At 35.8% G+C, this 27,326-nt stretch overlaps 1 protein-coding gene across 4 annotated transcripts in view; it reads right to left on the bottom strand.

Moving 5' to 3' along the window:
• OSBPL8 (oxysterol binding protein like 8) overlaps positions 1 to 27,326 on the bottom strand; it is a 193,730-nt gene that overhangs the window by 92,432 nt on the left and 73,972 nt on the right. For 2 of the 4 annotated variants that reach the window (XM_079937597.1, XM_079937599.1), the window contains one exon: positions 1,497 to 1,634. In XM_079937597.1, coding sequence (XP_079793723.1) covers positions 1,497 to 1,634 — 138 coding nt within the window. Of the gene's footprint in view, positions 1 to 1,496; positions 1,635 to 11,558; positions 11,596 to 27,326 lie in introns of all 4 variants that reach the window. The other 2 variants (XM_079937598.1, XM_079937600.1) reach the window with 2 other exon arrangements.

The following is a 27,326-nucleotide window of genomic DNA, read 5'->3' as shown; positions in this document are numbered from 1 at the left end:
AATATTTGATAACCTAAGTACATATTAGCTTTCAAACACCAAATTTAAGTTCTTAGTTTTAAAAGCAGAAGTCTTTCCACCACAGTTACTAGTAGTACCACCGGAGAGTTCAAAGCATTTGATCAAATAAACTTTAGCTAAGAAGCAGAAGCGAATATACAAAAGGTATCAATTATGAATTAGGAATTCCATAATTCCTGGAAGTCCCCAAGACTCTTTTAAAGGGTCTGCAACGTCAAAACTAGTTTCATAATACTTTTCACTGTGTTGACATTTTCACTGATAGTGCAAAAGCAATGCTGGGTAAGACCATTGGCACTTCAGCACATATCAAAGCAGAGGCACCAGACTGCAGTAGTAGTCACTGATTTCTTCACTGCTATGCACTTGCAGTAAAAGAAGGCCGGTTTCACTTACAAATGTCCTTGATAAAGCTAGACATAAAAATTAAAGAGATTTGCAAAAACTGTAAAACAGTAGTTCTCAGCCAGAGACAATTTTGTCCTGCAAGGGACATTTGTCAAGATCTAGAGCTGTTTCTAGTTGTCACAATCAGGAAAAATGCTATTGGCATCTAGTGCATAGTGGCCAAGGATGCTGCTAAATATCCTACAATGCACAGGATACCTCCCCTCAACAAAGAATTACCCAGCCCCAAATGACAACAGGTCCAAGGTTGAGGGACCCTGAGGGAAAAGAATACTACTCTTCTCATTCTCACTCAACTTTCTTTTTGGTGGGGGAGAGGGAGACAGTTATTTTTCATAAAAATATTTTAATCATATTAATCTGTGATAGGTTTATTATTTAATTTTAAATGAATTAAGAGTAAACATTTTAAACAAACTATTACATATAAAATAAGCTACAGGATTTATTATATGACACAGGGAATGTAGCCAATATTTTATAATAAATATAAATGGAGTATAACCTTTAAAAATTGTGAATCACTATATTGTACACCTGTAATGTGCATAATATTGTACGTACATCAACTATACTTCAATTAAAAAAACACTGAACATTTTTTAAGGTTTTAGTTTTTTTTTTTTTTTTTTAAGGTTTTAGTTTTAATTTACAATACAGTTAAGTATCAGGAGGTTATCTAACCCAAATAAACGAAAGTTCTTTGGGGGCTTCAGTAATCTTTGACAGTACAAAGGAGTCCTGGACCAAAAAGTTTGAGAATCACTGAATGAGAAGAATGATACAAGTAACCAAATATGTTGTAGAATATAAGGGGAATTAAAGGACTCCAAAGGAAAATGCACTCATTTCAAGAGTATTATGAACAAGCAAAACAAACATCAACCTTTATAAAACCAAACAGCCCAAAAGAAAAGTCATGATAGACCCCCAAATGTCATTTTCTCCCTAAACACACACACACACACACACACACACGCACACGCACATGCACACACACACACACACACACACACACACACCACACCATCAGAAACAACAAAAAACATTAAAGTACAACTCCTTACCCTGGCTATGAGGACTTGCTGGACTAAAACATGGCTGATACAAATCTTTGGTTGGCGTTGGAAAAGCTTCTTTCCCTTGGCGCTGACTCATCTTTCCTGGTGTCAGGTGTTGAGTATCGTCACTGTTTGCTACCACAGCTCAAGGAAAGAAGGAAAAAAGAATTAGTACTTAATTCATAGATTTACATAACGGCATAGTTAATAACATGGAATAGAACTACGACTGAAATGGCCTCAGTGGTTATATTCATTTTACCAACTCAATACTTTAATAAAAAATTAACATAATTGTTTTATTTTTAGTTTGTTATCAATTCAAGAGGAATTTATAGGTATGAGTCAAATTATACAAATTATAGACCTCATAAAAATGAAAGTACATATTCTGATAATGAAAGTACTCCAAGGTTTACTGTCAACCTTTCATTGTGTTATTAACTCTATATATTTGCCAATAGAGCAGTAAGCAAAAGACAATGTCATTTCACAGAAGAAATACAAATGGTCAGTAAACATATGAAAAGATAGTCAACCTCATTAGTAATGAAAAAAAATACAAATTAACAGCAGTATAAAATGGTATTTTATATTCACTAGAATTTCTACTCTAATTTCTAATTTTCATGGAAAGTAGGTGTGATTCTTGTTTTAGAGATGGGGAAACTTTAGGTTCAGAGATTGTCTTGCCTAAGACTAAATAACAGAGGTAAGATTCTAACTCAGAACCATTTGGTTCAAAGTCTGGTCTCAAAAGCTTGCTGTCCCAACAATCAATCTAGTGTTTAAGGCTGCTATTCACCCATTTGACAAAGCTACTAATAGAGGAGAGCAATGTCCAGTTCCAGAGAGGGTAGAAAAGAGAAAAATACTCATTGAAGAAGTAGGGCAAATCGTGAGCTAATCCACAGTACCCCAGGATCTCCAAGCTTTCATTTTATATAACTGCTTTTCAGTCTATGAAAACTTTAGTTTTATCTTGAGAGAGGATGATTCTGTCTTCAGTCTAGATGTAATTTTAAACTTAATGAGAACTTAATATTCACATTTTTAATCACCATATCTTTTAAATATAATTGTTTTAACATGTTTTCAAATTGTGCTAAAGTTATCAAAATTATATTTTAGCTCCTTAAATTTTAAAGTAAAAACTCAAAAATACTTTCACTTATCATCCAAGTAAAGATATAAATTTATTTTCCCATCAAGTCCATAAAAAAAAATCCTTATACTGATGACTACTAAATTTTTATCTCCTCCTAAACTCAAAAACTCACATATCCAACTACCTGCCTTATAATCACCTCTATTATTTTACAGACATCTCAAATTTATCCAGAACCATTCTTGCCTTTCCTTATCCTCCAAACCTGCCTCTCTCCCATCTGTTAATGGAATCACTATTTCCTTCCCCCACTTTCTCAGGCCAAAAACCTTATATGTATTCTTTGATATTTTTTCTTTCTTTCACATTTCATATCCAATTCATCTGTGAGATCTTTATACTCTATCTTCAAAATTTATCTGGAATCCTCCTACTTCTCCTCTCTTCCACAACTACCACCCTGTTCCAAGCCAGCATTACCACCAATATCACAGCAGCAGATTTCTACTCGGTCTCCGGACTTAGCATCTTGCTCCCTGCCTTGTGTAGAGTTCATTTTCTATACAAAAGCCTGAGTAATCTTTGTAAACCATAGATCAGATTTGTATTAAGGAGAAATATCCACAATGGCTTTCCATTATATTTGCAATAAATTCCATGGCCTAAAGATTCAACAGTCTGGCCCCTGCTTATCTTTCCAACCTCATTCTCTACTATTTTCCTCTTTATTCACTTGGCTCCAGCCATAATGGCCTTCTTGGTATTCCTCAAACATGCCATCTTGCCCCAGTCACAGCCCTTATATCTTTTTTCCCTTCTACCTGGAATACTTCTACCCCACATCTTCATATTATTGACCACTCTCGTCATTTGTTGTCTGTGTTCAAATGTCATCTCTTTAGAAAAGCCCCTCATTGTGCTTTTTGATAAGTCAGTTCCTAATTTTAATATAATACAATTTATCAATTCTGGTTTTGTTTTTTTTTGTTTTGGTTAGTGCCCATTCTACCACAATTATATTCTATCACTTTACCCTACCTGATTTTCACTGTAGCTCTTATCAGCATCTGAAATTATATCATTTATTTGTCTATTATCTGCCTTCTACATGAGACCATAACTTCCATGAGAAGGGAGTTTTGTCTGCCTTATTTTTCCATAAATCCTCAAGTCCCAGTGTGATTCTGGCATACTGAAGGTGTTCAAAAGAATTTTGTTGAAGGAATCAAATCAACAAATTTTATATTTTTATGAAACTTCATTATCATAAAGTATATGGTGGCTTATTCAGTTACTAAATCCAATATCCATTTAATACCTAAAAATTATTACTGAAATTTAAAATGTATGGTATTGATATAGAGAGAGACAAATTGATCTAAAGACCTTAACAGAGAGCTCTCAGAGACAAACCCATGCATATGTGGAGCGTATATATATGCCAGAGGTAGGAAAGACTATGCAATTAATAATATTGATACTAGGAAAATTGGTCATCCATGTTGGAAAAATAGGTTCCACTCTCATACAACACACAAAGAATATTTTTTATGAAATTAAAAACATAAATGCAAAAAGCAAAACTTGAAAGCTTTTTAAAGAAAATTTAAGAGAGTATCTTTATAAATTTGGGGTAGGAAATGATTCCTTTAAAGAGGAAACCTTTAAAACCCACGTACCTATGGTCAACCAATCTATGACAAAGGAGGCAAGGATATACAATGGAGAAAAGACAGTCTCTTCAAGAAGTGGTGCTGGGAAAACTGGACAGCTACATGTAAAAGAATGAAATTAGAACACTCTCTAACACCATACCCAAAAATAAATGCATTAGAGAACTAAATGTAAGACCAGACAATGTAAAACTCTTAGAGGAAAACATAGGAAGATCACTCTTTGACATAAATCACAGCAAGATATTTTTTGATCCACCTCCTAGAGTAATGGAAATAAAAACAAAAATAAACAAATGGGACCTAATGAAACTTCAAAGCTTTTGCACAGCAAAGGAAACCATAAACAAGACAAAAAGACAACCCTCAGAATGGGAGAAAATATTTGCAAATGAATCAATGGACAAAGGATTAATCTCCAAAATATATAAACAGCTCATGCAGCTCAATATTAAAAAAACAAACAACCCAATCCAAAAATGGCCAGAAGACCTAAATAGACACTTCTCCGAAGAAGACATACAGATGGTCAAAAAGCACATGAAAAGCTGTTCTACATCACTGATTATTAGAGAAATGCAAATCAAAACTACAATGAGGTTATCACCTCACACCAGTTAGAATGGGCTTCATCAGAAAATCTACAAACAACAAATACTGGAGAGGGTGTGGAGAAAAGGGAACCCTCTTGCACTGTTGGTGGGAATGTAAACTGATACAGCCACTATGGAGAACAGTATGGAGGTTCCTTAAAAAACTAAAAATAGAATTACCACATGATCCTGCAATCCCACTACTGGGCATATACGCAGAGAAAAGCATAATTCAAAAAGACACATGCACCCCAATGTTCATTGCAGCACTATTTACAATAGCCTGGTCATGGAAGCAACCTAAATGCCCATTGACAGATGAATGGATAAAGAAGATGTGGTACATATATACAATGGAATATTACTCAGCCATAAAAAAGGAACAAAATTGGGTCATTTGTTGAGATGTGGATGGATCTAGAGACTGTCATACAGAGTGAAGTAAGTCAGAAAGAGAAAAACAAGTATCTTATATTAACGCATATATGTGGAACCGAGAAAAATAGTACAGATGAACCAGTTTGCAGGGCAGAAATTGAGACATAGATGTAGAGAACAAACATATGCACACCAAGGGGGGAAAGCGGCAGGGGGGTGGGGGTGGGGGTGTGATGAATTAGGCTATTGGAATTGACATGTATACATTGATGTGTATAAAATTGATGACTAATAAGAACCTGCTGTATAAAAAAATAAATAAAATTCAAAAATTAAAAAAAAGACACAACAAAGCACTAACCAAAAAAGAAAAAAAAATTAAGAATTAATCTAATCAAAAGATATAAAGAAATAAAAAAAAACAAGAGAAGATATTTGCAACACATATAATTAACAAAGAGTTGGTATCCAGAATATGTTAAAAAAAAAACTCGTATAAATCAATTAGAAAAAGACCAAAAATGCAAAAGAAAAATGGGAGGATGCATCAAAAAGAATGCCTGAGAATAAACTTAACCAAGGAGTTGAAAGACCAGTAACACTGAAGACTGTAAAACACTGAGGAAAGAAATTGAAGAAGACACACACAAATGGAGAGATATACCATGCTATGGACTGGAGGGATAGTATTAAAATGTCCATACTACCCAAAGCAATCTACAGACAATGCAATCCCTCTCAAAATTCCAATGGAATTCGTGTGGAACCACACAAGACCCCGAGCAGCCAAAGTCATCTTGAGAAAGAACAAAGCTGGAGGCATCACACTCCCTGATCTCAAATTATATTACAAAGCTACAGTAATCAAAACACTGTCGTATTGGCATAAAAAGGGACACATAGATCAATGGCACAGAATAGAGAGCCCAGAAATAAACCTACACATATATGGCCAATTAATTTATGACAAAGGAGCCAAGAATATACAATGGGGAAAAGGCCAGTCTCTTTAATAAATGGTGTTGGGGAAACTAGACAGACACATGCAAAAGGATGAAACTGGACCACTTATTTTCTGACAAAATAATTAACTCAAAATGGATTAAAGACTCAAATTTAAGACCTGAAACTATAAAACTCCCAGAAGAAAACTGGAAGTGACCTTCTTTTTTTTTTTTTAATTTATTTATTTATTTTTGGCTGTGTTGGGCCTTCATTGCTGCGCGCAGGCTTTCTCTAGTTGCGGCGAGCGGGGGCTGCTCTTCACTGCGGTGCATGGGCTTCACATTGCAGTGTGCGGGTTTCTCATTGCAGTGGCTTCTCTTGTTGCAGAGCACAGGCTCTAGGTGCACGGCCTTCAGTAGTTGCAGCACGCAGGCTCAGTAGTTGTGGCTCGCGGGCTTGAGAGCGTAGGCACATTAGTTGTGGCGCACGGGCTTAGTTGTCCACAGCATGTGGGATCCTCCCGGACCAGGGCTTGAACCCATGTCCCCTTCATTGGCAGGTGGATTCTTAGCCACTGCACCAACAGGGAAGTCCCTGGAAGTGAGCTTCCTGACATCAGTCTTGGCAATGATTTTTTAGATTTGACAGCAAAAGGAAAGGCAATAAAAGCAAAAATAAACAAGTGAAACTACATCAAATTAAAAAGCTTCTGCACAGCAAAGGAAACCATCAATATAATGAATGGAATAAAATGCTTGCAAATCATATATCTGATAAGGGGTTAATATCCAAAATATATACAGAACTCATATAGCTCAATAGCCAAAAGGTACATGAAAAGATGCTCAACATCACTGATCATCAGGGAAATGCAAATCAAAACCACAATGAGGTATCACCTCACACCTGTTAGAATTGTTATTATCAAAGAGACAAGAAATAACAAGTATTGATGAGGATGTGGAGAAAAGGGAACCCTTGTGCACTGTTGGTGGGAATGTAAATGGTGCAGCCATTATGGAAAACAGTATGTAGGTTCCTCAAAAAGTAAACCTATATAGAACTACCACATGATCCAGCAATTCCACTTCTGGGTATTTATCCAAAGAAAATGAAAACCCTAATTTGAAAAGATACACGCATTCCATGTTCACTGGAGCATTATTTACAATAGCCAAGATACAGAAACAACCGAAGTGTCCATCAATGGAAGAATGAAATCTTTTCATTTGTGACAACATGGATGGACCTTCAGAGCATTATGCTAAGTGAGATAAGTCAGAGAAAGACAAATACCATATGATCTCCTTTATATGTGGCAGCTAAACAAATAACCAAGAACAACAACAAAAACTGAACTCACAGATATAGATAACAAATCGGCGGTTTGCCAGAGAGGGGGATGGCGTTGTGCTTGTGCAAAATGGGTCAAAAGGTACAAACTTCCAGTTATAAAATAAATAAGTCATGTGGATGTAATGTACAGCATGGCAACTAGAGTTAATAATACTGTATTGCATATTTGAAATTTGCTAAGAGAGTAAATCTTTTTTAAAATTGAAGTACAGTTGATTTACTATGTTTCAGGTGTATAGCAAAGTGATTCAATTATATATTTATATGTATATAGATATCTACCTATCTATATTCTTTTTCAGATTCTTCTCCATTATAAGTTATCACAAGAGTAAATAAATCTTAAAGAAGAAGAAATTTTTTTTCACAAGAAAAAAATTCTGTAACAATGTATGGTGATGGATGTTAAGTGGATTTATTGTGGTTATCACTTCAAAATATATACAAATATGGAATCATTATGTTGCACACTTGAAACTACTACAATGTTGTATGTCAATTATACCTCAATTAAAAAAATCTTTAATTAAAAAAAGAGAAAAATGGTGGGAAAACAGGAACAGTTAGTTCATGGAAGAAGAAATGCAAATGGCCAATAAATGTACAAAAAGATTTTCATCCTCTTTAGCAGTCAGGAAAAAACAAATCAAGATCACAATGAAATAAATATTTTACACTCAGTAAAACTGAAAAAAATTAGTAAGTCTGATAATGCCAAATACTGGTTAAGGATGGGATCAGTGAGCCATCTTAAGCATTGCTGGCAGAATATAAACTGATATAAGCACTTTGAAATACCATTTAGAGCTTATAAAATTGAATTTCACATATCCCATGGGTCCAAAAATTCCACTCCTAGCTTTATACCTAGAAATACTCTTCTGTGTGTGTACCAAGAGACAAAAATAAGATTCGTTCATAGCAACGCTGTTCATAACAGCAAAAATCAAAACAACTTAAATATTCATCAACTGAAAACAATATGGATTAATATATTGTGGTATAGGCATATAATGGAATAGTATATAGCACTAAAAACAGATGGTCTTTATCTATACCCAGTAACATGGCTGAATCTTGGAAATCCAATGTTAACTACAGAAAACAAGTCAGAGAAGATGACATATAGCATGATACCATTCCTATAAAATTAAAAACCTAGCAAACCTTAGTGATACATATGTAACCTAAAAATAACCCCAAAAATCTAGTTTTGAAAAAGCAAAGAATAATAAACAAAAAAATACAAATTAGTCATCACCCCTGGGGGGGGGTAGGCACAGGGAGAGGAAAGAGAAGAAGCACATAGATAGACATGAGGCATTTGGAGGATTCAAATTCTTTAGTTGAATGGTAGGTTCAATATGTACTCACTGTATGATTATGCTTTATAATTTACATATGCTTCATATATTATTTTATAGTATTAGTACATTTAAGGCTAATTTAAATACATTATAAGAACAGCTAAAAGAATTAAAAGTATGCTTTAGTATTCCATAAGAAAGACATACATATCTAAGTCTTGAATAACTTCACTATATAAAAAAGGAAAAGTGTAAACTTAGTTCTATTCACCCCTTTCTAACTCCTTATTGATTGAGGTATTACTGTTTATGATTTTGATAACCTTGAAATGAGAGGGCTTATAGAAATAGCAATACACAGAGTATATTTCCTTAAAAAAAAACAGAAAGCATTTTTAAATTTGTTTTCTTTCACCCCATTCACAAACATTAACTATAATACAGAAAATCTGCATAATATAAAAATCATTTTGATGTCCTATATCACTTGCACAATAGTAGACTATTCACATATAAACTCAAGAAGGGCAGTGACTTTATTTTCATTTGTATCCTTTGGCATAAAACTGACAATAAATACTTACTAAATGCTTGGATCGATATTTGACCAATGAATCACTGCAGGATTCCAAAACAGTTTCTGGTAATTCAATCAACTGCCTAACCTTCTAAAGATATTAGCATTATAGTGCCCTCTCCTGGTTCTACTTTGTAGTCAAAGTAAAGCAAAGCCACCTACTTTGCTAGTCATATTACTTTTAAATATGGTAAGAACCAATCACACTGGAATAATAGTAATATAATTAACATACTGTAACTTCTAAGAGAATATGGTTCTATAACTACCATCCTTTCTGAATTCAACTCATCAATACAAAATCTGAAGAATATTACAAGCCTCAAAGTCTGGTGTTTGCTTTTAATCTAAGTGAAAACTAAGAAGTAAAGTAATTGTTTAAAGTCATACAAATTTCTATGAAAATCCTAAATATCCCCTTACAGAGGATATACCTTTTCTCAAATACATAAGTAATTTGAATATGATCTTCATAGTTTTTTAATTCAATTGTACAGATCCTAATGAAGTACTATGTGAAATTACGTTTCACTCAAACAGATATATGGTCTGCAGTAAATAATTATACAGCCTCGGTCTTTAAACAGTTGGCAGAGTACAATATAAACTCTTCTCTACTATATGTTGTATATTTTAATTTACATATGCTTAAAATATATAACCACAATAAATTTCTAAAAATGCAATTCTATTTGTAAAGTTCAGCAGTGCCAATCAGTTCACCTGAGCCAACATGTAAATATATGAGGTAATTAAAGTAACTGAAAAATGCATTGAAAATATCTACCAGGTATCACAAGTAAGCCTGAACAAGAAAGCATAAAAATGTTTTGGGATTTGTATACTTTTTCTACTTTTAAATTTCACTATTCTAATAATGCGAGATGTATAATAAACAATGTATTTAAAATACTATGAATTGTTGCAATTAGAATAAAAAAGGAATTTTAGCATATCACTTTATATTACCTCTCTTTTTAGAAAACAAAATCACAAATATACTATAACCATTATTAGAGAAAACAGCAACTAATCTAGACCAAAGTATTTTACAACTAGAAGAAACTTTGCCATTATCTTGCTCAGTCCCCTTCTTTAGCCAATAACAAAAATGAGCCCCAAAGTGGTGAACTGACTTACTACAGTCAGTTACTTAGGAATAAATACTAAAACATCCTAAATTGATATAACTTCCACATTGGTCTTGAATAAAGTTAAAATCTTTGTCTGATTTATGATGCAGTAACATCTTAATTATTTGGTTAGACTTGAATTCAGTAAAATGATAGTTTCATTCTGATTTCTGAAAACCAGAAGATGACATATTGAACTAGCAACCAATTCTAACTCCTTAGATATATAAGTTCTTAGCTTCAGGCTCTTCATCTACAAAATTAATGCTTTATTAAATGATGTCTGAAGTTTCATTCACCTCAGTAATTCTATGACTTTTAATATGTCACAAAGCTTTGAAATTATGTATTCATGGGTCTAACTCCCCTACTAGTATATAATGATCTTAAGGGCATGGCACATGCTTTATTCATCGTGTATCCCCTGAAGCTAGCACAGCGTCTGGTCAAGAAAAATTTTTTTGGACATAAATTTAAAGGGTGTATCTTCTAAATCCCTAGATAAAGCAGGTCACTTATGAAATCACCAAAGTATACATAAAAACTTTTCATAACCAAATTATCTATTATGTAAAAATTCTGACAAAATAAGACACTATTTCTCACTTTCATATGGCAGTGAATTTGTTGTACTATATCCAGCCTCAGAGTACTCTGATCTATGCTTTGTGATGATTGTAGAAAGGATACTATAAAGAAGTATTAATTCATAATTTAGGAATTATCAATTTATAAATTATGAAGTAGATAACTGGCTAAATAAATAATCCATATTCAGATAATCAGGACGTAAATATACAAACACTATCAATCTCAGATGGACACTGACAACAGATGGGTACTGAATGATCATTCATATTCTTTACTTTATATTTCAAAGCCTGGAAAGAAAAGCAGAAGACTTAATAACCAAAATGGAAATACCACATGCCTTTTCTAAGTACACATCAAAATATTATCATGTCTCCAAACATGCCATTCAAACTTTAGCTACTTACTTGATGGCCCAAGGACATCTTTGCTATCACCAAGAAGCTTTTAATGCAGGGTAATTGAGCAGCAAACAAATACAATCCAAATCAGGAAGAAGCAAAATGTATCAGGATTGAAGCAGCAGTGAAACAAAAGGACAAGGAAAATAGCATTAGTTTATAAGTAGAAAGCACATGCATATCAATTCTAATAATCATAATTCGCAAGGAATTTTCTTTTCCACACATAAAAAGACCTTGGCTTAGGTGTTATGTTTGTTTTAATTTTGGAAAATGAAGGGGGAAAGAGAAAAATGAAATCACCCAAGTATTTTGTTTTGAAAATTACTCAAGTGAAAAATTACTTTCAACTATAATTCAAGATATGGGTTAGGAGTGATAAAAAATTATTTAGAAATGTAAAGGACAGCCAGAAAGTTATTCATTTAAATTCAAGTGGCTTAAAAATATATAACACCCATGCACTATTAAATATTAGTTCTGCATGCCATGAAAGCACTTAACACTACATAGAAATTCAGGATGCTTCTTCTACATAAAGAAAGGAGTTTACTGAGTGCTTATATTATGCCAAGCATGTGTAAAGAGCTTTTACAGAGACATCAACAAAGTGGAACAAATTTTTTTCTCAAATGGCAAAAAAACAAAGAGTATTGATTAGAAGAACAATAAATTTTACTAAGTTAGACAAAACTTTCTTAGGACCCACTAATATCAAGCATATAATCTAGAGCTACTAGTCTCTAGGAAGTCAGAAGATCCAATTCTTAAATGATTAACTTGCAATCAACTAAAAGAAACAGGAAAAAGACTGCTGATCTTTGTCTAGTAACTATTTTAATAAACAGCATTACACTAAATGTCACGTATAGACAAGTGTTTTGGTCTCCCTTGGCAGGAACAGAGTCCTTAGCTCTCTCCTTCATTTCAAATACCAAACATGGAAACGTATCAGAAGTGGATAAACAAACAAACAAAAAGTTCCCACCACTAATGACATTACTGTTTGGTCTTATTTAAAGGGAATGGGGAATCTTAATTGGTTTTGACCAAAAAAAGAAAAAAAAGTAGCAGTTGTTTGCTTTAGGGCTTCTGCTGTCTCCTAGGGGAAAAAAAAAAATCTTGGCCCTGTTACTTCCCTAAAGTGATGGTTATTTCACAATGCTTAAAATTATGTTCTAATGCCTTTAAAGGCATTTGCTCTATTCATTTTTTCTATAGGTGTCCATTTAAATTCATTCTTCTATAAACTGAGTTCACAGATAAACTAAAAAGAAGTACAGCTTTAGTGACAACGAAATAATTGTGCTCAAATCCATTACAGCTAGCAAGCATGTGGGAAGAGATTAAAGTATTTGTGGCAGCAACCTCTAAAATGGCCCCAGTGATCCCCACTTTTTGGTGTATAATCGCCTCTCTTTGAGCATATACTGGACTTGCTGAATCACTTCTAATGAACAGAAAATGGCAGAGGTGAAAGGATGTCATTTCCAAAATTAGACTGTAACAAGACTATGACTTCAACCTTGTTTGTGGTCTCTTGCTCTCTCCTAGATAGATGATCCTGGGGAAAGCCAGCTGCTGCATCATGAGGCAACCCTGTAGAAAGGCCCATGAGGCAAAGGAACTGAGGTCTGTCCACAAACCCTAAGTGACCCTGGAAATGCCTCTCCCGCCTCCCCTGACCCCCTCAGCAGCAGCTCCCACTCTCCAGTAGCTTGATTGCAACCATATGAAAGATTCTGAGCTAGAGACACCTAGCAAAGCTGCTCTTAAATTCCTGACTCACTGAAATTGTAAGATAATAAATGCTTGTTTTCTACCATTTAATTTTGGGATGATTTGTTATATATCAATAAATAACTAATACAATATTGGAAAACTGAAGGAAGTTCAGAACCTGACAGAGACAACTATGGCAAACTTTACAAATCCTTCATAGACATCTTTTGGAAAAATCTTCCTGTACTGATATGAATAATTACTAGTTTCCCTAGATTTACCTATAACTTCCTAAAGGAAAGAATGATTCTAACCATATTTACATAGTTAAGAGTATTTAATTTCACAAGGGCCAGTCACATTTGAAGCTTTTGAGCTGGTCTTCTACTTAGGAAAAAAGATCAAGTTCACTTTCATTGTACAGTTCTGTATAATTCTCAGATTTTGTTGATTAAAAGCACTATGTCATCTTCTGTGCAGCTGTACGCCTTATATATTTACTCCCAGAAAATAATCCCTAGCATATACAACAGCTTCTGAACATTTATTTCAAATTATGCTTTCAACATTATATCCTCAGGCATACTGGTGTCATATAAATCTGAATGTGTTGTATTAATCCAATATTTTTCTCAGGCTGAGGCACTGGAGAATAAACAAAGTAAACACTGTCTATTCTTATCATTAATCTATCATCCATCCATCCATCCAAATATTCACTGAGTACCTACTATATAGACAGGTATCATTTTAAGCACTGAGAAATATAGCAGTGAACACAACAGACAAAAATCCTGTCCTTGTGGTAGTTATGTTCTAGTAGGGAAGATAAACAATAACATAATAAACAAGTAAAATTTTGATGTATATTATATAGTATAAATACTAAGGAAAAATAAGCAGAAAATGAAGACATAAAATGTTAGGGAAGATGGAGTTAAAGTTTTAGATAGGGTGGCCTAAGAAGGCTTCACTACCAAGCTGACTGAACAAAATGAGGAAACTTAACCATAAGGACTTAAAGGGGAAGAGTACTCCAGGGAGAGGGAGGATCAAGTACAGAGCAGAGTACTTGGATAGCAAGACTGGAGTGTTTGGAGAATAGTGAAAAGGCCAGAGGGCTGGAAACAAGGCAAGCAGGAGAGTAGCAGATGAAGTCAAAGAAGTAAACAGCTGCAGGACTTCATAGGACCTAGTCAAGGCTTCTGTTTTATTCTGGATTAAATAGGGATGGTTCTGAGAAAAGGAGTAACATACATGATTATGTTTTAACAGGACTGCTCTGGCTGCTATGTTGAGAATAGACCAGAGGGACAAGGGTATTATCAGTTCAGAGGTTACTGCAATAATCTAGGGGAGAGATGAAGGAGACTTGGATGAAGATGGGAGCAGTGACAGTGATGAGAAGTAGTTAAGTTCTAAATATATTTTGAAGGTAAGGTCAACAGGATTTCCAAACAGGCCAAGCATGAGGTAAAAGAAAAAAAGGAATCAAAATGATGTCAAGTGTTGGAGTCTGAGCACCTGGAAGGATGAACTGCCATAATCTGAGATGGAAAAGACAGTGAGACAAGCTAGTTTACAGGGAGAAATATAGGTACAATCATCCTTTGGTATCCAGAGAGAGCTGCTTCCAAGACACCTCCCACCTCCACCCCACCCCACCACAATACCAAAATCTGCGGATGCTCAAGTCCCTTACATAAAATGCTGTAGTATCTGTATATAACCCATGTATATGCTCCTATATACTTTATGTCATCTCTAGATTACTTATAATATCTAATTCAAAGTAAATGCTATGTAAATAGTTGTAAATACAATGAAAATGCTATGTAAATAGCTTATAGCATGTGGTAAATCCAAGTTTTGCATTTTGGAATCTTCTGGAATTTTTTTCCCCAAAATATTTTCCATCTGCAGTTGGCTAAATCTTTGGATGCAGAACCCTCGGATATGGAGGGCCAACTGTAGCTCAGTTTGGAATAGGTTAAGTTTGAAATGCCTGTCAGACATCTAAGTCAAAATGTCAAGTAGGCAGCTAGACACACAGACCTGTACAGGGAAAGGTTTAGGTTGGTAAGAAAATAGTATAAATTATGGTATGTGTGATAGTTAGGGTATATGATCTGAATGGCTTCATCACAGGAGATTGAAAAATGCCACAGGATAAAAGAACAGCCTCCAGAAAACATACATTATAATGGAACAACAGAACTAAGAATTAAAGCTGAAACACTACAAATAGAAGCAGAAACACAATGAAAAATAAGCTTCACTTCAGAAACCTTTCCCAGAAGGATGTGGATAAAAAGGCATTAAGTTGAGATGCAAGTGAAATCATCCTCCCAGAATTATTTGCAAGTGATGCTAACTGGGAAACAATATATAAGTAATTGAAGATTACATATTAATTTTACCAAGTAACTGACATCACTGAAGTCTTCTACACACTGCTGAACTGTACACTACACTTCTTATTCTTACTGCTTTTAGGATTGGGCCTAATTTGTGCAGTTCGATATTGTATAACCCATGAATAAAGACGATGTGGAAGTATTGATGTAGAAATGCTCTATACAAGTACCTTTTAAGATATTAAAAAAAATAAAAAGCTAGCCACTCTTCTTGGCTTTTGTTAGAGAACGAAATACTGCTAGAATTTCAAGGAATCCAGGAACTTTCTCCTCAGTTTGTTCAGAAAAAGAGCATTTAAGACATGACAGGGCTTCCCTGGTGGTGCAGTTGTTCAGAGTCTGCCTGCCGATGCAGGGGACACGGGTTCGTGCCCCGGTCCGGGAGAATCCCACATGCCGTGGAGCGGCTGGGCCTGTGAGCCATGGCCGCTGAGCCTGCGCGTCCGGAGCCTGTGCTCCGCGGCGAGAGAGGCCACAACAGCGAGAGGCCTGTGTACCACCAAAAAAAAAAAAAAAAAAAAGATATGACAGAAACATTTTCTCTCTCTGAGCAACTTATCATGTTTACAATTATCCCTTGAACAATGTCCATAGTCATCTCAAATTTTTTATCACATAAATAAATTCTCTACTTTGGCAGAAAGCATGAACTGAAAAATAATAATAGTAACATGCCTAGAATTTTTCTACTTAGTATTCAATAGCATACTACCAGTACTTTAAATAAAAGCATGAAATATAGCCATTATCTAAATCTTTACTGATTTTAGTCTACAAATATCAGGAAAAAAGCATAATATAAAAAATGTGATTTTACTTTAATGTACTTCTAAATATTTGCCATGCCATCTATAATTAGCATAAAACTTGTGATCTTTAAGCAATGTAAAGGAAGAGGTAGAAGTTCATAATCACACCCTTCAACCTGAGAAACCCCTCAGTCCTGAGCAATCCAGGACAGATGGCCACCGTATATATATAATACAGAAACAATACCATGAGGTCTATAGCTTGATTTCATTGCCTTTAGCACGGCACCTCCCTGTTTTATTGATTTGACTTACTTGTTGAGCTTAAGAGAAAGTACAAATAGCTTATCAAGCACTGATATGAGTAGAGCTTAAAAATAAAATTCCAAGCAGACGGCACCTCTTCCCCCAATACAGTTGATCAAGTTGTACTCAGAGAAGCAATCCTACTTCAGTGGGCTCTCGGAAGCCACAATACTGAAGAAGAATTATATAAAACATCTGAAGAGTGCTTGGACTTCCCTGGTGGTGCAGTGGTTAAGAATCCACCTGCCAATGCAGGGAACAGGGGTTCGAGCCCTGGTCCAGGAAGATCCCATATGCCGCGGAGCAACTAAGCCCGCGAGCCACAACTACTGAGCCTGCGCTCTAGAGCCTGTGAGCCACAACTACTGAAGCTCACGCACCTAGAGCCCATGCTCCACAACAAGAGAAGCCACCGCAGTGAGAAGCCCGCACACCAACACGAAGAGTAGCCCCCACATGCTGCAACTAGAGGAAGCCAGCACACAGCAGCACAGACCCAGTGCAGCCAAAAATTTAAAAAAAAAAAAAAAAGGAGAATAAATTTTTTAAAAAACAGAAAATTAAAAAAAAAAAGAATGTTCTACTTAGTGTTATCTTTGGCTTTTAGAGTAAGAAACTTCAATGAGGGATATACAACGCAGCTGAGATCTGTTTGTTCTTTAAACAGGAGTCATCACTCTACACTTAAATAAATTTTTTCATATTCCTGCAATCGTTTGCAAAACACACTGTGCACATTTTATCCCTGAGTTTTACAGGAGAGATTTTAAGGGAATATTTTTCTGGGACTAGAGTTTATCACTGTTAGAGAATATGATCTGATCTGCCAGGCAGTTACATTTTTGATACAGCAATTCCACCACTAGGAATGTATACTAAAAGATGTGTTCAAGGATATTTATCACATCATTTACACTAATCTACTTAAAACAAGGAATTAAATAAATAACAATACATTCACATAATAAAATACTATGTAGTCATTACAGTTTGGTTTTTTTTTCAGGGACTGAAAAACATTCATTATATATTGGCTTTTAAAAGTGTTATACTGAATCACTTTGCTATACAGCAGAAATTAACACAACATTGTAAATCAACTATACTTCAGTAAAATAAAATTTTTTAAAGTAGGTTATAAAGAAGTTTGTATGATATGACTCCATTTTTATGAAATTTCATGTGTAAGATATACACATATGAACACATATATGCCACAAAAATAAAAACAGTGGTTACCTCTAGAAGGTAGAATTTTATTTATTATATTTTTCTTTATTGTTTAAAAATGCCACATTGGTATGCATTATTTTTATAGTCAAAAAAGATTAAATCTATTTACATATTGGAAAAATGAAAACGCAATTTTCAAAGTGATCTTTTCGATCTATGTTAGCTATGTTTTATAATGTCATAATCATCTATTATTAAACATAGTGGAAAATATATTTTAAGAATCTAACTTGAAATCCTAAAAAAAATACAAAAATGTTAACATTTTGAAAATAATACCATATATTACTCTGTCTCTTTAACTTCAGCAACTTCTGCAAATGGCAAGATCTAAAAAAAAAGACAAATTTTCTCAGGAGTGATTTAATTTCGTATACCTGAATCTGAATCTGGAGAGCATGCACAGTTTATCAAATGAATTAAGTGGTGCATTAATCTTTTAAAAAGTAGCAAAAAAAAAAAAAAAAGCAATAGTATGCTTACCAGTATCTGTACACTGGAAACTAAATCCTTAAAAAAAAAATCCCGAGGCTTCAGGAAATTACAATCAATCTGCCAACCCATGAAGTCTTCTCGGACATGTTCTGGGGCTTTTTCACAGTTCTTATCCTCCTTGCATATATTTAATTATACCAGCCCTTCCACCATGCAAGCCCTCTCCTACTTTCCACGCAAGTCCTCTCTCCTCCTTTAGTTTATAAAATACGCCACTGCTCTGGCTTCCTTTCTCCTAATTGTCTACCTCCACTTGGTCCTCCAATTCAATAAGTGAGTGACCTTAACCAACAACCAATCCTCAACTATTTGTTGTTTTCTCTCTACCTGCTCTCTTCCTGCAGATTCCATTCTTAATGAAGGTTCATTTGCTACCTTTATTCAGACAACTTCCAAGTTTCTTCTTCAGACCTAGCCTATCTCCAAAACTTCAGCTCAACATATTCCTACCTGTATGTTCAGACATTATTGCAAATTAACTTCCGGTTCTAAAATTCTGTTAACAGGCCCTGAACCAAGATGGGGGAGTAGAAGGACATGCTCTCACTCCCTCTTGTGAGAACACCAGAATCTCAACTAGCTGCTGGACAATCATCGACAGGAAGACGCTAAACTCATCAAAAAAGATATCCCACATCCAAAGACAAAGGAGAAGCCACAGTGAGACGGTAGGAGGGGTGCAATCACAGTAAAATCAAATCCCATAACTGCTGGGTGGGTGACTCACAGACTGGAGAACACTTATACCACAGAAGTCCACAGCGGGAGGAGGAATTCCTACAGGATCAGACTTTGAAGTCTAGTGGGATTTGACTGCAGGACTTCGACAGGACTGGGGGAAACAGAGACTCCACTCTAGAGGGCACACACAAAGTAGTGTGCGCATGAGGACCCAGGGGAAGGAGCAGTGACGCCAGGGGAGACTGAACCAGACCTATCTGTTAGTGTTGCAGGGTGTCCTGCAGAGGTGGGGGTGGGGGCTTTGGCCCACTGTGCGGACAAGGAAACTGGCAGCAGAAGTTCTGGGAAGTACTCCTTGGCGTGAGCACTCCCAGAGTCTGCCATTAGCCCCACCAAAGAGCCCAGGTAGGCTCCAGTCTTGGGTTGCCTCAGGCCAAACAACCAACAGTGAGGGAACCCAGCCCCATCCATCACCAGTCAAGCAGATTAAAGTTTTACTGAGCTCTGCCCACCAGAGCAACAGTCAGCTCTACCCACCACCAGTCCCTCCCATCAGGGAACTTGCACAAGCCTCTTAGATAGCCTCATCCACCAGAGGGCAGACAGCAGAAGCAAGAGGAACTACAATCCTGCAGCCTGTGGAACGAAAACCACATTCACAGAAAGACAAGATGAAAAGGCAGAGGGCTATGTACCAGATGAAGGAACAAGATAAAACCCCAGGAAAACAACTAAATGAAGTGTAGATAGGCAACCTTCCAGAAAAAGAATTCAGAATAATGATAGTGAAGATGATCCAGGACCTTGGAAAAAGAATGGAGGCAAAGATCAAGAAGATGCAAGAAATGTTTAACAAAGACCTAGAAGAATTAAAGAACAAACAAACAGCGATGAACAATACAATAACTGAAATGTAAAATACACTAGAAGGAATCAATAGCAGAATAACTGAGGCAGAAGAACGGATAAGTGACCTGGAAGACAGAATGGTGGAATTCACTGCTGTGGAACAGAATAAAGAAAAAAGAATGAAAAGAAATGAAGACAGCCTAAGAGACCTCTGGGACAACATTAAACGCAACAACATTCGCATTATATGAGTCCCACAAGGAGAAGAGAGAGAGAAAGAACCAGAGAAAATATCTGAAGAGATTAGAGTCGAAAACTTCCCTAACATGGGAAAGGAAAGAGCCACCCAAGTCCAGGAAGCGCAGCAAGTCCCATACAGGATAAACCCAAGGAGAAACATGCCGAGACACACAGTAATCAAATTGGCAAAAATTAAAGACAAAGAAAAATTATTGAAAGCAGAAAAGGAAAAATGACAAACAACATACAAGGGAACTCCCATAGAGTTAACAGCTGATTTCCCAGCAGAAACTCTACAAGCCAGAAGGGAGTGATGTATTTATGTATATCATGACATACATAATATACTTAAAGTGATGAAAGGGAAGAACCTATAACCAAGATTACTCTACCCAGCAAGGATCTCATTCAGATTCGATGGAGAAATCAAAAGCTTTACAGACAAGCAAAAGCTAAGAGAATTCAGCACTACCAAACCAGCTCTACAACAAATGCTAAAGGAACTTCTCTAAGTGGGAAACACAAGAGAAGAAAAGGACCTACACAAACAAACCCAAAACAATTAAGAAAATGGTCACAGGAACACACATATTGATAATTACCTTAAACGTGAATGGATTAAATGCTCCAACCAAAAGACACAGGCTTGCTGAATGGATACAAAAACAAACCCATATATATTCTGTCTACAAGAGACCCACTTCAGATCTAGGGACACATAAAGACTGAAAATGAGGGTATGGAAAAAGATATTCCAGGCAAATGGAAATCAAAAGAAAGCTGGAGTAGCAATACTCATATCAGATAAAATAGAATTTAAAATAAAGAATGTTACAAGAGACAAGGAAGGACACTACATACTGATAAAGGAATCAAGCCAAGAAGAAGATATAACAATTACAAATATATATGCAGCCAACATAGGAGCACCTCAATACATAAGGCAACTGCTAACAGCTATAAAAGAGGAAATCAACAGTAACACAATAAGAGTGTGGGACTTTAACACCTCACTTACACAATGGACAAATCATCCAAAATGAAAACAAATAAGGAAACACATGCTTTAAATGACACAATAGACCAGATAGATTTAATTGACATTTATAGGACATTCCATCCGAAAACAGCAGATTACACTTTCTTCTCAAGTGCGCATGGAACATTCTCCAGGATAGATCACATCTTGGGTCACTAATCAAGCCTCAGTAAATTTAAGAAAATTGAAATCATATCAAGCATCTTTTCTGACCACAATGCTATGAGATTAGAAACCAATTACAGGGAAAAAACCACAAAAAACACAAACACATGGAGGCTAAACAATACGTTGCTAAATAACCAAGAGATCACTGAAGAAATCGAAGAGGAAATCAAAAAATACCTAGAGACAAATGACAATGAAAACACGATGATCCAAAACCTATGGGATGCAGCAAAAGCAGTTCTAAGAGGGAAGTTTATAGCTATACAAGCCTACCTCAAGAAACAAGAAAAATCTCAAATAAACAATCTAACATTATACCTAAAGGAACTAGAGAAAGAAGAACAAACAAAACCCAAAGTTAGCAGAAGGAAAGAAATCATAAAGATCAGAGCAGAAATAAATGAAATAGAAACAAAGAAAACAATAGCAAAGATCAATAAACCTAAAAGCTGGTTCTTTGAGAAGATAAACAAAATTGATATCCCATTAGCCAGTCTCATCAAGAAGAAGAGGGAGAGGACTCAAATCAATAAAATGAGAAATGAAAAAGGAGAAAGCTCAGGAACAAGACAAGGATGTCCACTCTCACCACTATTATTATTCAACATAGCTTTGGAAGTCCTAGCTATGGCAATTAGAGAAGAAAAAGAAATAAAAGGAATCCAAATTGGAAAAGAAGAAGTAAAACTGTCACTGCAGATGACATGATACTATACATAGAGAATCCTAAAGATGCCACCAGAAAACTACTAGAGCTAATCAATGAATCTGGTAAAGCTGCAGGATACAAAATTAGTGCACAGAAGTCTCTTGCATTCCTATACATTAATGATGAAAAATCTGAAAGAGAAATTAAGGAAACACTCCCATTTACCTTTCCCACAAAAAGAATAAAATACCTAGGAATAAACCTACCTAGGGAGACAAAAGACCTGTATGCAGAAAACTATAAGACACTGATGAAAGAAATTAAAGATGATACCAACAGATAGAGAGATATACCATGTTCTTGGATTGGAAGAATCAATATTGTGAAAATGACTATATTACCCAAAGCAATCTACAGGTTCAATGCAATCCTTATCAAATTACCAACGGCATTTTTTACGGAACTAGAACAAAAAGTCTTAAAATTTGTATGGAGACACAAAAGACCCCAATTAGCCGAAGCAGTCTTGAGGGAAAAAAACAGAGCTGGAGGAATCAGACTCCCTGACTTCAGGCTATACTACAAAGCTACAGTAATCAAGACAATATGGTACTGGCACAAAAACAGAAACATAGATCAATGGAACAAGATAGAAAGCCCAGAGATAAACCCACACACCTATGGTCAACTAATCTATGATAAAGGAGGCAAGGATATACAATGGAGAAAGGACAGTCTCTTCAAGAAGTGGTACTGGGAAAACTGGACAGCTACATGTGAAAGAATGAAATTAGAACACTCCCTAACACCATACACAAAAATAAACTCAAAATGGATTAGAGACCTAAATATAAGAGTGGACACTATAAAACTCTTAGAGGAAAACATAGGAAGAATATTCTTTGACATAAATCACAGCAAGATCTTTTTTGATCCACCTCCTAGAGTAATGGAAATAAAAATAAACAAATGGGACCTAATGAAACTTCAAAGCTTTTGCACAGCAAAGGAAACCATAAACAAGACGAAAAGGCAACCCTCAGAATGGGAGAAAGTATTTGCAAACGAATCAACAAAGGATTAATCTCCAAAATATACAAAAAGCTCATGCAGCTCAATATCAAAAAAACAAACAACCCAATCCAAAAATGGCCAGAAGACCTAAATAGACATTTCTCCAAAGAAGACACACAGATGGCCAAGAAGCACATGAAAAGCTGCTCAACATCACTAATTGTTAGAGAAATGCAAATCAAAACTACAATGAGGTATCACCTCACACCAGTTAGAATGGGCATCATCAGAGAATCTACAAACAACAAATGCTGGAGAGGGTGTGGAGAAAAGGGAACCCTGTTGCACTGTTGGTGGGAATGTAAATTGATACAGCCACTATGGAGAACAGTATGGAGGTTCCTTAAAAAACTAAAAATAGAATTACCATATGATCCTGTAATCCCACTACTGGGCATATACCCAGAGAAAACCATAATTCAAAGAGACATATGCACCCCAATGTTCATTGCAGCACTATTTACAATAGCCAGGACATGGAAGCAACCTAAATGCCCATCAACAGACGAATGGATAAAGAAGATGTGGTACATTTATACAATGGAATATTACTCAGCCATAAAAAGGAACGAAATTGGGTCATTTGTTGAGACGTGGATGGATCTAGAGACTGTCATACAGAGTGAAGTAAGTCAGAAAGAGAAAAACAAATATCTTATATTAACGCATGTTACATCAACCTAGAAAAATGGTACAGATGAACTGGTCTGCAGGGCAGAAGTTGAGACACAGATGTATAGAACAAACAAACCAAGGGGGGAAAGCTGTGGTGGGTGGGGATGGTGGTGTGATGAATTGAGCGATTGATATGTATACACTGATGTGTATAAAATTGATGACTAATAAGAATCTGCTGTATAAAAAAAATAAATAAAATTAAATTAAAAAGTTAAAAAAGAAAAAAAATTCTGTTAACAAAGAAAAAGCTTTAAGCTTGTTTAGAAGCATCTTTATGCCAAAAATCATACTCAGTAGCTTCCCTCAGAAACCAGCTTCCATGTCAACTTGCTCAATTCTTTCAGTGGTACCATCTTTCTTTGAATCACTCAGACCTAAACCCTTGAGTCACTGAGACTCTATTTTCCCCCCAACATGTGATTAAGTCATTACATTGTAATTAATTTTAAATAGACAATATCTACTCACATCTAGTCCTTTCTTTCAATTCCCATTAATACTAACCAGGCCAGACCCACATCAGCAGATTTATCAGCTTTTGCATCTTCCTTCTAATAGATGTCCCTGCACTCAGTCTTACCTTACTCATTTACTTACTCATTTACCTACTACACTAAATATTGAAGTTCAAACAATAAAGACATGGTCCCTATTGCTAAGAATATCACCATATATTGAAGACTGTATATACTGTAGTACAGTAATTCATTTGACTTTAAGGTAAGTTATCTCCACCCAATCTACACAATATTACTCATTATTCAAGCCAGACCTATCATTAGCAAGTCATTTAGCTGTTCTGAAGTTTATTTTCTCCTCTGTGAATACACAATTATTAAACCTTACAACTTTCCAAAGTTGTTGTGAGGCTTAATAATAGTTTACATGAGTGTACTTTATAAATTTTTGTTAAAGCATTATACAGACATAAGGCAGAATTACTGAGTGGTACAATAAGTGACAAAGACTAAGAAAGGACCAAGAAGGGAATGATTAATTTACCAAGTTAATTCCCTAACCTATCACTTGGGCCATGTGGCTCCTCCACTTAAAAATATTTGATAGCACCCATTCTTTAGGAAAAAAATCCCCAACCCTGATATTTAAATCATCTACAATTTGACCCAATTATTCATTCCACAGAAATGTTTTGATCTCCTATGAGATAGCCTTGCAACTCCAAAATTTCACTTATCTAAATTATCTGTCTAGTAAAACTGATTGCTCAGAGCAATCTGCAATATTCTGCAAAAACATTGTTTTTGCTTCCCTGTTCAATAGCTCAAAAGTTCCCTGCCTTGAAGGTTCAACTCAAATTGCCAATTCTGCTACCAAAGTTCAAGATGAAGTGTATCTTTCCCCAACACTAACTTTCTAATACCAGTTCTTTAACAATGCATAGTTATCTCATAGTATTTCCTCTACTGCTACCATAAATAGGTAAAAAGTAATGTTATTTAACTTTTTTCCTAATATTACAATGGTCTAGTTATAGTGTTGTCAAATAGAACTACTGGACAATTCAAGTCTAGCACAACCTTACCTCTCCCCAGCTCAACCCACTGACCACTCTCTAGCATTTGTCATTGTTGACCACTCCTTTTCTCAAAACTCTCCCCCCTTCCTTAATTTCCAAGAAAATTATCTCAATCCTAAGAACATCCTTAGCTGTAATTTAAAGCATATTTGTATTTTCTCTCCTTTCTCTCCTTTCCTCTTTCTGCCTGGCCCCCTTCCCCTTCTTCTCCCTTAAGATAGTTATTTCCCAAGGTTGCAGCCTAGAATCTCTTTTGTCCCCATGCAACATGTTTTCCATGAATGATTCCAATGACTTGATTTTTACGCATTCTATGCACTGACAACTCCCCAAATTAGTTTCCCACCTTAACCTCTCCTGAACTCCAGCCCCTTAGGGCCATCCCAATCACTCTCCTGGTACACTCATTCTTATTATCCCAGAAAAAACAGCACATCCTTGGTAAGGGTATTCCTGACTTCCTATGCCAGGCATAACAAAGGGATACTCACTCCATCCGTTTTGTCACTGCATCCTTCTATCACGCAGAAGTGCAGCGGGCAGCCATAGAGCTCCATGTGTTCCTAGGGACCTGTACTTCCATCTTCCTGAGTGAGGAGGTAGAAAAACCCCTCACTCACCTTTCCCCTAAACCTCAACACTTACAGCCCAACCACCAGTCTGCATAAAAGATCTGTGAGCTTCACACTTGGCTCTTACCTCTGCCTAGAAAGCTACCTTTAGGACTCTGTTTAAAAGTCACTTCGTCAGGGGCTTCCCTGGTGGCGCAGTGGTTGAGAGTCCACCTGACGATGCAGGGGACGCGGGTTTGTGCCCCGGTCCGGGAAGATCCCACATGCCACGGAGTGGCTGGGCCCATGAGCCATGGCCACTGAGCCTGCGTGTCTGGAGCCTGTGCTCCGCAACGGGAGAGGCCACAACAGTGAGAGGCCCGCGTACCGCAAAAAAAAAAAGTCACTTCAGCAGAAGACCTCCATGATATTCCTAGAAAATAGCAACACCTATCTCCAATTCTGGTACTCTTTATCCTCCTTACCCTGCTTTATTTTTCATCACAACAATCATGACACAGCACAGTATATATTTATGTATATTTTTTGTCCTTTTCCAATGGAATGTTAATTCCACTAGAGTAGGAACTTTGTCTATTCTGTTCACTGTCGAATCCTTTAAGATTAAACAGAGCCTGGCACATGGTAGACACTCAACAAACACTGAATGAATGAATGAATAAATGCATGAATGAAAAAAAGGCTCAGTCAGTATTATAACCCTAATACCTAGCAAAGAATTTATTATACATATGTAGTTCGTTGAGTTCGTCTGTTTATTAAAGGAATTAGTTTCAATTCTCCTATGACAAAACAAGTCTTGCTCATCTTTGTATTTTCCAAAATTTAACATTCTGCATGCTTAAAATATATATGCAAAGAACTAATATGGGCTAGAACCATGAAATCTGAGTTCTAAACCTATTCTAAACCTAAGTCGATCAGTATTTCCTAAGTAAACTTGAATAAATATTTTGAATTTAGTTTTCTTATTTGCTCATGACATCTGTTACAGTACTAAAATTCTGTTATACTAACAACTCAACATAGAAAATTATCTCAATCCTAAGAACATCCTTAGCTGTAATTTAAAGCATATTTGTATTTTCTTCCACTATTAGTCTTTGGCCATTATATGCCCGAAGTCCATTGCTAGAAATTCTCCCATGCTTTTTCTTAAATAATTCTGTCCTTCATAAGTGACACTGTTACAAATTCACTACTGGTTTTTGGTAATGGAGCATAAATTATATTTATTCTGGTACTAGTGGTCCCTTGCCAGGTTTAAACCAACCTCTTTCATCAAGATCTTCACATACAAAGGAAGTTCAAAATCAATCAATGTGATGTCAGTTGTAACTAATTTGAGACTGCTGGTGAAGTCTG

The sequence above is a fragment of the Stenella coeruleoalba genome, assembly GCF_951394435.1.
Source record: "Stenella coeruleoalba genome assembly, chromosome: 11".
Lineage (NCBI taxonomy): Eukaryota > Metazoa > Chordata > Mammalia > Artiodactyla > Delphinidae > Stenella > Stenella coeruleoalba.
Note: the sequence above shows the minus strand (reverse complement) of the source record. Positions and strands in the feature narration are given on the sequence as shown.